Source organism: Clarias gariepinus, chromosome 19, assembly GCF_024256425.1.
Source record: "Clarias gariepinus isolate MV-2021 ecotype Netherlands chromosome 19, CGAR_prim_01v2, whole genome shotgun sequence".
NCBI lineage: Eukaryota > Metazoa > Chordata > Actinopteri > Siluriformes > Clariidae > Clarias > Clarias gariepinus.
This window is the reverse complement of record NC_071118.1, coordinates 23,681,618-23,694,449: the sequence shown is the minus strand read 5'-3', so window position 1 is coordinate 23,694,449 and position 12,832 is coordinate 23,681,618. Positions and strand designations below refer to the sequence as shown.

The following is a 12,832-nucleotide window of genomic DNA, read 5'->3' as shown; positions in this document are numbered from 1 at the left end:
CTGCAATCACAGCTACCTTATAACATGTCTACAATATGTCTCTGAATCCTGATGTTTTTCCACTTATTCTTGGCATTCTTGGCATTCATGCTCTGGATTATGATTCTTAACCAGATTGTCAATCATTGGGCTATGAGCTCTGATTTAACTATTTTAACCTATTCAGGTTCCTGGTTTTTAAATAATGGGCGGTTAGGGTTTTGTGTTGGAAAGCTAGTCTCTGGCAGAATCAGAAATGCCTGCTTACCCGGTATTTAGCTCCGAAGGTACTGGTCTGACCCTCATCAGTTTGCCATTCCCTGATAGTGGAAAGCATTTCCACGAAATGATGGTACCACCACCATAGTTCTCTCTGGAAAGGATGTTGTTGGGTCCATGGAAACAAGGATAGGGTTTTTGCCAAATTTTGGTCTCATTACTCCTCACATTTTGTCCTTTTAACAGCTTTGTGACTCAATCCAGCTTCTCCAGAGTGATCCAAGGTCTCTTGGTTGCTTTCCAACAACTGGTATATTTATATTGATTTACACCCAAAGCTCACCATGGCCACTTGGACCAAAGGCCGATCCCACAGAAAAGCCAATTCAGCACAAATTGCTGAAAAAAAAGGAAATGTTGGCCATGAACACCCAGTTCACCACTGCCCTCCGAGTATAGGCTCAGCAGGCAAAGATTCCAAGGCTATCAACCTTGTCTCCAAACTCCCCAGATCCTAAACTGATCAAGCAGCCATGGGATGTCCCAGATAAACCTGGTCTGGTCCATGGAAGCCCCACTCAGCCCCCCACAGCACCCAATGGATGCTTTAACAAAAACCCTTCATGAGCTTGTAAGAGATTTATCTTTGTTGAAATAAAGGATCATACTTGTACATGGTCATCATATTCCTGGGTATTGACTCAGGTATTTTAGCCAAGCATAAAAATGCTATTAAACACCAGCTGAAGTCAATACTCATGAGGAAATTGCCGATGAGAAGTCGGCTGCACAGTATGAGTCAGCTGCACATATTTTATGCATTAAAATAAGACCTATTGAACAAGAGTTCTCATAGATAAAAAAGCAGAAGTTAAACAACCGGTTGCATTTTCTGGCTTCATGCTTTTGACCACATATCACTGTCTTTGCCTCGTCTTTGTTCTAACCTTTTTTTGTTTTTTAATCTTTCTGTGTGCCATTTTTCCCTGTTCTCCTTCCAGCATTTGTGTTCACATCATGTCTGTCCATATCATGTCTGTCCATCAGGTCTGACCTTCTGTGTTGTGTTGTTCTATGTATTGCTTACAGGAGTTATGTCTACACCCCTGTTCATCGCTTTGTGAGGTATAGTTAACATCCAGGACATCATGCTGTGGTCCTATTCAGCATACTGCATATCAGCTGTTTAACAAACATTAGTCTTCTAAAGATTACATTACCTGAGTTCACTTTTTTTTTTTTTTATTCTGAAAAGTGAAAAGAAAGTGTCTCTCTGCTTATTTTGTATATAAAGAATGCATGGCAGAGAATGTGTACTGTATAGCAGACTTGTTAACAAGTGCCTCCAGAGTAGCAGTTACAGTAGGTGATGGTGCTGTAGGGTGCGTTAAATTCCATGCCGGGATAACAGCGATGACGGCTCAGGAAAGCAATAGTGAAGCATTAGCTCGGCTGTTTGGGAAAATCGAACCCGTCATCAGCATTTCTTTCAGCCTGGATAAACAAACAGTTCTGTGAGAATGCCATGGTTTGGTATAGCAGCATGGATTATGGATACAGAATGTGCATCGTTTCGTCCATGAGGACCATCTTTTCACTTTCAGGCTAGCGACTGCCATGCATCAATTACATTAGTTCTACTTACCTTAGCTTTATTATTTTTCAATATCCCATTATGTCACTGAAATAATGCCGGAGGCGGCTTGTAAATAGGGCAGCACCATATGCATACTGCCTACCAACTGTTTAACAAACGTCAATTGAAATACTAATTTGCTCCGTACAGAGACGATTCTAAAAATGGCAGAATTTGTGGCCACACAACAGATGCTATACTCCACTTAGCTCAATAGTTATTATTGCATATAGTGGGCAAAAATGGGAGCTAACAAATTCCACTAAAAGAGCATTGAGATAGGAATCATGTCACTCCATGCTCCTGTGAAGAGCAACAGAGCTGACAGTTAATAACAAGGTTGCCAAAGCCTGTTTTTATACCAAATTGGCCTTGGTTTTATAACCAAGAATTGGTATGATATTGGAATTATATTTGATTATCCCAAGTGTAGCAAAAGTCAGAAAGAGAAAACGAGTGTTATGGAGTGGATAACGTCTTTGTGTCAGAAATGCATATTCACAAAGTGACCTTGTATTTGCACAAAGGCTGAGAAAACATAATACAAATCTTAGTTCATCAGCACACTGGTGGAGAAAAGCACACCTATGGACACTGTTGAATAAATGCCAAAATGGGCTCCTAGGCTATATGCTATACGACTGTATTTTGCAGATTCTCAACTATTTATTTTATGGTAACTCTAAAAAAAAACTCACTAGTGGGTTGCATATAACACAAGCCAAGTCTAATACCCTCTTGACTCCATTTAGTTCAAAAATTTACAGTCATGAGCCACTTCTGGGTGAAGTAAGACTTACCTGAATGTCGATGACAAAAGATGGTCTTCTCATGGATGATACTTGTTTTCCTTACACCCCAATTCTAGTTTGTTAATTCCTCAACCTGACGTTTCTCTCTGTTTTCCCTTTACCCCTAGCAAGGAGCAACAGCGCTCTCTACAGAAGAAATCCATCTGGGAGCAGCGCACTACCCAACTACGTCACCACAACCTGCGCAACAGCAGCGAAGCGCTTTACAACGAGCTGGAGCCTGAGGACCAGATGCGAATGTCATCAGGGCTCCATCTGCGCCCTGACATGAAGATGCACCATGATCGGCCCTTGACCGTAGAGAAATCGCAACCTCCAGAGGGCAGGGACAATCCAGAGGAGGCACCTCCTCACAAACATCACCGGTGTCGCGGAGAGAATGGTGAGGCTGGAGAAGGACGCCGCCATCGGCACCACCGCGCCGGTGAACACAGAGAGCAGCAGGATAAAGGACCCAGGAACAAGACAGAGAATGGGGATGATGATAGGGAGCACCATCACTACCATTCTCACCGGTCCAGAGAGTCAGATGGTGATGGCAGTAATGGAGCGAGAGGAGAACGACTTCAGAGAGGGCACAAAGAGGGTGAAGCAGGGAATGGTGAGAGGAGGAGACGTAGGCCTCGCGTCAAAGCCCAAACCACGCTTGACCAGGAGGAGAGCCGGGAAAACAAAGAGAGAGATACACCAAGCCACAGGTCAGCCATAATACTACAGGATGGGTGAAAATTAACTAGGCAATTTTAACGGCTATAGAAATTGTAGTATCACTAAAGCAGCGCCTTGTGGTGCACCACCCCATTTTGCTCTTACTAATCATGCGTGGTTAGACCAGCATTTTCCAGGACATTGGCTGGGATGACGCAGACCTCATGAATGGCCTCCAAGAAGTCCAGATCTCACTCCATGTGATTTTTTCCTGTGGGGCTACGCAAAGGTGAAGGTGTCCAGGACAAAGCCTGGCACGCTGGAGGACTTGGAGGCACAGATTCACAAAGTTCTTAGCAATATGACTTCCTTTAGAAGATTGCACATTTTCTTCCTGGTGGTTTGAGGAAACTGGTTGACGCCACCGGTGCCTACGTTGGCGTCTTTGAAAGATTTGCTTTCATTTTCCTATGTAATTAATTTCATGAACAGTTTTTTTCAATAAATTTGTATTAGAAATATTGACTTTTCGGCCAATTTAATGCCTAGTTACTTTTCACCCACTGTGTATTACTTCCACTACTACTGCTAATAATGATGATAATAATAATAGTAAGAAGAAGAAGAAGAAGAAGAATAGCACCTCCAAGGTTGAAAGTTTGAATCTTGCTGCTGATGGAGTTTACATGTTCTCCTCATGCTCAGAGTTTCCTCAGGGTTCTCCAGCTTCATCCCAAGACGTAATAGGCATAGTAGGCTGATTGGCATTTTCAAATTTCCCAGAGTGTATGATTGGCTGTGTAAGTGTGTATCCTTGTGACCTGTGATTGGTTGGTACCAGATCCAGGTTGTCCCCTGCCTTGTGCCCTGAGCTCCCTTCTCATTCTTCTCATTGGTGGTGTATAATCTGCATGTTATATAAAAGGAATTAAATACTTTGGGATATGTAGTTATGGAAAAATAACCACATTTTAGGGTTGTAAGAGTAACTACATATCTTTACCAAACTATCATTTCCTATTCCTTCAACAGCACAATCTGAAGTGTTTTATTGCTTTTATAATACAGGACAATGTTTTTTTTTCCTCCCCAGGGACAGGCTTATGGATACAGAGGGTGATGGTTTGAGTTCGAGTTCTGTGCCATCTCCTACTGAGAGACAAGAGGACTCAGATAACCTAAAAAACAGCACGAAGGCGAGATCAACTGCAGTCAGCATCCCTGTTACCATTACTGCTCCACCGGGAGAGACCACCGTTATTCCCAGTCAGTAATCTAGCAGCCTTTACAGGGATGTTTATAACCACATGAAAACATTTTGCTTATTAAAAAAGCTTTTAAATGATTACTGTGATTTAACAATGTATTAGGAACACTTAATGATTGTTCTCTTCTTGGTAGTGAATAATATAGATGGTGAGAGCCTGCTCCTAAATGATGAAAAGAAGGACCTGGATGAGCTGAATCAGAATGCTCCTAAACCCATCTTACCGTACAGCTCCATGTTTGTGTTTGGTCAGTCCAACCCGTGAGTATTGACTCTAATTGTGGCCTTCAAATTTCAAGCCTTGAAAAAAAGTAGACAGTGAAGTGTGTATCAGCTTAAGTCACATGGAAGGTCTTAATAGAGTACACTGTGGAATTCTCCTGCTTCACCTTCATACTTAAGTCAACAGGTTGTCCTGTTCAAGTCTTTTGTACGTGGTATATGATGAAAGTGAAAGGTTAATGAACATTGAAACTGTGATCTACAGTAAGTCTGCGTGTGTTTGCAGTGTACGAAGGTTGTGTCACTATGTGGTGAACTTGCGCTACTTTGAGATGTGCATTCTCATGGTGATCACCATGAGCAGTATCGCACTCGCTGCAGAAGACCCTGTGAATGCTGCTGCTTTTCGGAATAACGTGAGACCATGACACACACACACCCACATACACACATAAACACATTCTGTACAGTATATACACATACATATCCCACACAGTGCAAAGCATATGACTAACTGTTTTGTCATTCTGATAGAAGGACTACTCAAAAATGATTTAAGAAAAACATTTTTTTTCTTTGAAATATAGTTCATCTGCTTGAACTTTTTGTACTATGACCATCTGCAATTAAACTGAATAAAATAACCCATAATATTGAATTTCGCTTGAAAATGATTATACATTAAATATATCAAATATTCATAATATAGATGATTAATATTGTATTAATTTATTATTAATTTATAAATATTCTTTAAACATACCATAATGTATGGATAGTAGGGACTGAATGTATGGAAGTATATCAGTGCCAAAATTCCTTATAACAAAAAGCATTTTTACAGGTATAAAGTATTTGATTACATAAACCGAACAAAAATATGTTGTAATAAAAACATTTTAATTTTATTGCATTGCAGATTGGTATGCAGAATGAAAAAAAAAAATCTGTGCAGCATTTATAATGCGTAAAAGTTTTGGCACTGCAGTTTATTGCAATTTAATAAATATTTGATTTTTTATATTTTAAAAATATCTTTTGTGAATTCGATTTGTAAATTTTTTTAAAAAAGCATTTTAAAAGGCAATGTAAAAATATTGACCTTACTAAATTTTAAAAATATTTTTCTTATTTTTTTCCCCTTACAAATTCAGGACAACAAAATTTAGGTAATAAAATTCAGGACGACTAAATTCAGGTAATAAAATTCAGGATGACAAAATCAACATATTAAAATTCAGGTTGACAAAATGCAAGTAGAAAAATTCAGATACATCTGGGATATCGCAGGAAGAGCAATGGGTGTTACACTTCCATATGAAAGCCCCTACTATTATTATTTTTGAGACAATTGAACTTTAATACAAGTCGGGCTTCACGGCCCATATCTTATATCAAAACGGTTTCCAAGATATCCGGCTCAGAGACAGCAGACTGACTTCTATATTCAAGTGCATGCAAGGGATTATGTTCTATTGTCTGCGTGTGTGAGTGAACCATGCAGATTGGCCTTTTTTTATGGAGACGGGGCTAAGCCACACCCCTTCACTCACACACACTCACTGGGCTACAACCAGTATAAAAAGATCTTGGAAAGCATGTACAGTATTTTAACCATTTTGGTGCCAGGAAAAATGGTGCACCAGCCTTCAGCTCCAATTAATTTTGTTATAAAATGTAATATAGCACAACCACGACTTTCTCTAGAGAAGGCCTGCTGAGTAAAGTCAGTGTTTGGGTAATAAAGGCATTCATCAAGGAACCAACCATGGAGCCTGAGGGCACCATGCTTCACTGTCAGGTTAGCGTTCTCAGGCTGGTGAACAGTGTTGGGTTTTTACCTGCTTAATTTTGCTAACTATATTGATCTTTCCACTGTTATAATGAGATATAAATTTCATCCATTTCACGGCAAGACTTTGAAATTATTTAATGTTACAAAGGCTGACTGCTTATGCAACGTTCTGTAATCATCATCCCTCCAGGCCAGTCTGAGTCTGAGACCTTTGCCTGGTTATGGGGAAATCTGAAAGTTAACCAGGGGTTAAATCAAATAGGAATGTTTATCAAGTACAGTGTATCCGACCTGAGGTTCCATGCTTAGTATTTTTCGGCGTGTATGATATTAATGTTTTAATATTGTAAATTATTCACATGTAAGCCTGAAGGTTTATATCTTCCTCGAAACTGAATTTGAAGTTATGTGCCATTTTTGTTTTTTCCCCCTTTTTTTTTTTTCTCCAGGTGCTGAAATATTTAGATTACATCTTCACTGGCGTGTTCACATTTGAAATGGTGATAAAGGTATTCTTTAAAGGACTCCAACACAAAAAGATGACTGTTGCAAATATTATGAGTGCAGATGCTATAGCCTAGTCATACTGTACTGTATGTAGTAACTCTTACAGTAGATGTTATGAGTAATGTTTCTGTTTCCGATGTGTTACTTGTCTGTTAGATGATTGACCTCGGACTGCTTCTCCACCCTGGCTCCTACTTCAGAGACCTGTGGAATATTCTAGACTTCATTGTGGTCAGCGGTGCCCTGGTGGCTTTTGCCTGCTCGTGAGTTTACTCTTCTGTTCGGATTTGTCAGAGCAGCGGCTAAAAGGAGAAAATCCAGTCTTGTCAACCTCAATCCAGGAAAAAAAGCACTGGGCTGAAAATGATGAAAATAAGATATGACTGCTGCCTCTCCAGCAGTCGGTGCGGTAGAGTAGAGGGACGGAGGTGTGTCTGCTGCTTCCTGTGGAAAGAAAGAGTGTTAAATGTGTTCGGGGATTATGTGTATTGTTGACGCACACCTGAGCTAGCTTTTCTGGTTAACTGTCATATCTGCCTGTGCCTCCCACAGGAGAGTGTAGCCAAACTTAGCAGCGCTTACCGAAGCAGGCTCGAACCGAGACAGATTTACTCTATCAGAGCTTTAATTCTCACCACTACACAAGAGGCCATGCTTATTTACTCAAATGAGTTTAAATTGCTTACTCGCCAGGGAGCATACATTTATACTCACACACAGGCGAAATTCAGTCAGATTTCTATGAACATACACCGGCAAATCATTTATGTAAAAACAGACAAAGACACATAGATACATAAATATAATCGCATGCATAACATCATTCATAAACCCCCACCTTACTATTATTGTTATTATTTTTGACCCTGACACATTCACCACTTTGTGTCCTCACTATTATACCTTTGGGTCACAGCGCTGATCTTCCTTGCATGGCTTTTAAAAGGTCATCTTTTAGACTGTTGATTTTGGAGACTCTGTTCTTATGACCGTAAAAGATGATGCTGTTTAGGTCTCTAGGCAATTCAAGATACTTCCACAGGAACCAATTTTTCTTCTCTCCAATGCATTTGACTGATTTGAAGGATTTGTGGAAGAACAAATCCTTTTGTTCATGTTGGTATATCCAGGTTTGGATGTACTGTAGTTCTCAATAAATGAATAACCAAGCTTCCAGTTCCTGCTTTGGTGTCTAGAAATGTACAGTATCCCTCTCATCTCAAGTCAAACTGTTTGCCCAAGCATTTAACTAGCTACATCATAATGGATGGAATTATGGCAGTGCTGTCAAGTGTGAAGTTAAGTGATGATGCCTCTGCTCAAACCCAGGGATATGGATTTTACTGGCTAGAAGGGCCACGAGCCCATGGGATCCGGTCTTCAAAGTTATTGAGAATCCATCTGCTTGCTGGGACAGATGTTGTTATCACAGTCAGATCATCCATAAAGTCCCTGATGGGTGGCTGACATTAGTGGGCTCCTAGACTGCACCTGAACAGATTGTTTTGTCAGCCTGTTCATGGTGAAAGCAAACAGAATCCCTAAAACAGCACAGGTAGTGATTATTGCCTTCTTGATCTTTTCACATTCCTTTGTTTGGACCAAGGATTGACTCTGCCCTCAATGCCAGTCCAATGCCACCTGAACTAGCTAATAGGGGTTTTGTTTATATTAGTATTTTGTTTGCAAATCCCACCCACCAGCCATCCAGCTCTTCTTTATCACATGATGTCTACCAAAGACATGCTTCCTCGTATGTGTGATGCTACCGAATTGCAAGTTTTGCTTAATAAGCAGGAAAGCACTATCAGCCCTCAATTCCATATACTGTACAGTACACAAATTCAGAAATGCACACATCTGGCGAGTCTTGCTGTGGTTGATGGGGAGGAAGAGTAATGGCATTACTCATGTCACCCTAATTGTGCATTCTCTTAGCTCTTAGTGAGTAGATCTCTAGCTTGTTGAGGGTGTCCCTATCACAGTGGTCAAGTTGCTAACCCTACCTTCTGTTGCCATCCGTTTTTTTGTAGTCTTCCACTTTTCTAGTTCTGGGTGCCTGATCCAGACCGATAATTTCAAACATACCCTGACATCATCATCATCTTCAGTGCTATCATGTGTGAATAGACTCACATTCACTCTCATAAACAAAAATGCTTTCGTAGACACAAATGCACTCAAAAAACACAAGCAAGTGCACACACAAACTCTAGAGATGTACAGGCGTGCAGCAAAACAAATACCGAATGCACTGTAGCGCACTTTTTTCTATGCTCCTACAGCACATAAACCTGACACAATAATGTGCTTGAATGCTTAACAACACACTCAGCCACATACCATATTCACGCTAACCGCATTAATCAAGTGTGTGTGATTTGATGAGGTCTGGTTTAAATATGGACTGGATCCTCTTATTGTTGTAGAGGTGCTTTTAAAGGCGAGAGAGAGAGAGAGACCTGCAAACAATAAAAAGCACTCAGTTAGTCTGAAAGCTGCATGTATCGTGAGCTGTGGGTCCCTGAGACGCTCTTATGTGAAAGCTAATGGCTTATATGTGGATTAGGAATGTTTGTTCTACGTAAGCATATGGTTCGACGTGTGCCTCACATTTGGCTTTATCTTTTTTTCCCCTGCCTTTGTCTGAAAGTATACTGCTGTGGTTAGAACTCTGTCTCTTTGTACGCTTCTGTAATTTTCATAGTAAGCAATCGTGTCCTTGCTTAGCTCATTTCCCTGCCTCTTACTTTCTTTCTTTCTTTCTGTCTTTACTGTGCCTTCTCCTTTCTCTTTTCTTGTCCGTGTTGCTTTCAGGAGCTTCATGGGGTACGCATTTTGTTACTCCCTGTTTTCTCTAGATGCCTGTATACAGTATATGCCTGTGTCTGTGTGAGTGCATGCATGGGTTAGTAAGTGTTAACCTCGGGCTACATGAGCAGCCCTGTATCTTCTCATTGTGTTTCCACCACACTGCCATCTGGTGTGTGACAATCATTCATAGTGCTAATTTTATCAAATGTTCACAGCTTTGTTTCCATTTTCCATTACCACAGAGAAAACGTCATCCTTTACTGTATAATGTCTTTTTGTGAATGCATCGTCACTGTAAATTTGCAAAAACTGACATAGATTGCATGAGATTTTTCTTGATCGAGATTGAGATTTTTTTTTATACAATGATAGTTTTCACATATGATACGGAATCACTGAAAGGACATGGTACCACCACATACTCTTAGGTAAATACCAGATATTAATCATGCACAGACCAGAACATAAAAAGCAGATGTTACCTCCAGACACTATTGCGGTCAAGCCTGAAATGGCCTCCATTTCAAACCTTAACACCTAAATCAAGGGACCCAGGTTTAAACGTTTGCTTAGGTTCCAGCCTGTGAGTTTCACATGTTATTCCCATGTCCGCCTGGGCCAGTCCTGTCCTAAGTGCCTGGCCCAACAACAGCAACTTGGTGGTTGTGGGGTTTGAACCCGGGACCTTCCGAACCATAATCCAATGCCTTAACTGCTGAGCCACCAAACAAAACTGAAACCAGCATTTGAATATCTCCACTAAGGTGCATTGACAGGTGCATTGATGGATTTCCTAGAAACATCAATGGCTTATTGGTTAAGACATTGTGCCACTAAAGGTCATGACCTCATTGTATCCGATTGCTTTGGTAAAATTGTCGGCCAAATAATATTAATCATTTCTAGATTACTGTTAATTAGTAATGCAAATACAAAAACAAGCAATGCAAAAATTGTGGCAGGTTACTATATGGACTTGGAAGATGTTCTTGAGTTACTGGAAACGATCACTACATAGAAAATATATACAAAGTGATAATATCCAGACTTCTTCAGTCTCTTTACATGCACATATGTTTACCTAAGAAATTACTGTATAGCCTGTCCTTTCAGGGGCTCTGTAGTATCATTAGCATTTTAGGCTGTAAAGGTCACATGCAAGGATGTTTAACAGGAATGAACAGTGTGTATGCGTGTTGTGCGCAGATTCTGGTGTGAGTGCGTGCATTTACTGTATGCTCCCTATTATTTCAAAGCCGCAACCTGCTTTTTAAATCGAAATCGAATTCACTCTATTGTGCATGTAATTAATATTGATAAATGTCACATCAATGTACTCTGTGCTTCTTGTAATGTTTTTTTTTTTTTTTTTTCCCAAGAACTACTGTTAGGGCTAAGTGTTTTTTTTTTTTTTTCTGTATGACTTCTGTTTCCTTTATTCTCTTTCTATAGCTGTGTCTGCTTTAAATGCTTATTCTTTATCTGTGAAGCTGCTTACGTCTGCGCCTCTCTGTGTTTTGTCTCTGTACTCTTTGTGTACTGTATGTGCACATTTTATGTTTGGTTTCATTTGCTTTCCCTTATCAGATCACAACAAAGCGTAACCAGGTGGGGGCAGTCTTAATCTCTATAGTTACCCTTTAACCCCCGTGACCTTTCCCTCCAGACACTGCTCCCTGTCGCACGTAAAAAACAATGATGAAGCCTTTTACTTTCCTTCATACATGCCATTTAGTACAACAGTACTATGATACTATTACTGCCATTGCCCTCAAAGGAAACACTTAAAAAAAACATTATAATAAATTAGACATAACAGTCTGGCACATTTATTAAATTGTTAGTACAGTAACTGTTGCAACCATTAGAGTAGATTTAGTTGTGTTTGTAAAAATAATAATACAAGTGATATTACAAAAGAAATGATTACATATTAGAAGCAGAAATCTGCTCAAAGCAGTCTAACCATTCTATGGTGAGGAATAAAACATGGTGTTAAGGGTGGTGTCAAGCAGATGAAGTCAGTGCTTTCAGGGAAGAACGAATCTATTGATTGGATGACCTGGTCATTCAGTGCATTCAGGTCATCAGCTGACTTCATTGTATTGCTAGATATCATTCCAAAGCCTATACCAGACCATCTGAAGGTCATGACACTGCCTGCTGCAGAGGATTGTACAGTTACCATTATACATTACATGTGCATCACTTCTTACGCTGATGCATCCATTGCTCTGAATGGTCCTTTTTCCTTTATTCCAAAATTCAATCTTGATGCTCCCTAGCAAACTGAAGCATTTCAAACAGTAGGTATGGCCACACATCTTTTCTGTGCCAATCCTATCAGTTGTTCTTACATCATACTTTTACTACAATATAAAACATAGCTGTAATGTAATGTAACTTCCCCAAGCATTTAAGTGATTTCCAGCTAGATTTTTTTGCATGACCGCATTTTTTTTAATGACCGTCTTTTTTCGAACTGCTCGCTCACGCACCGTTGGGAGCAGCGTAACACACTCAGAGGACAGCGCTATCCGATCCTTCCGCTTGCGTGAGCTCACAGACGCCCCTAAATGGCTGTAGAGCCACGATTAATCTGGGAGCACTAAATACCTCTTATCCCCAATCGGCCAATCAGCTCTCTCTAGACCTCCGGCTGCGAGAGGCTACAGCATCACCCGGGGATCGAATTCACAATCTCCGGATGATAGGACGAGAACTTTACCACTGCACCCCTCGGAGGCTTCTTTCCTTAGTTGTTGTCTTTCACTTGATGTGGTCCAAATATAAGTAAAGCAAATTATAACTAAGTAATCTTCTTAGTTGTTGTCATTGCTTGATGTAGGCCAAATTTAGCGGCTCTGAAATGGCAACTTTTAGTTTGTTAAGAAGTGAATAAGTGTCTCTGGTACAATTTTTTATAAATGAAA

The 12,832-nt window shown here is 40.2% G+C and overlaps 1 protein-coding gene across 1 annotated transcript in view; it reads left to right on the top strand.

Moving 5' to 3' along the window:
• The window catches only part of cacna1bb (calcium channel, voltage-dependent, N type, alpha 1B subunit, b), a 144,796-nt gene that overhangs the window by 89,391 nt on the left and 42,573 nt on the right, over positions 1-12,832 (top strand). Inside the window, exons 20-27 of the mRNA XM_053478085.1 lie at positions 2,754-3,344; positions 4,388-4,560; positions 4,696-4,822; positions 5,070-5,199; positions 7,028-7,087; positions 7,242-7,348; positions 9,903-9,914; positions 11,487-11,507. Coding sequence (XP_053334060.1) covers positions 2,754-3,344; positions 4,388-4,560; positions 4,696-4,822; positions 5,070-5,199; positions 7,028-7,087; positions 7,242-7,348; positions 9,903-9,914; positions 11,487-11,507 — 1,221 coding nt within the window. The remainder of the gene's footprint in view (positions 1-2,753; positions 3,345-4,387; positions 4,561-4,695; positions 4,823-5,069; positions 5,200-7,027; positions 7,088-7,241; positions 7,349-9,902; positions 9,915-11,486; positions 11,508-12,832) is intronic.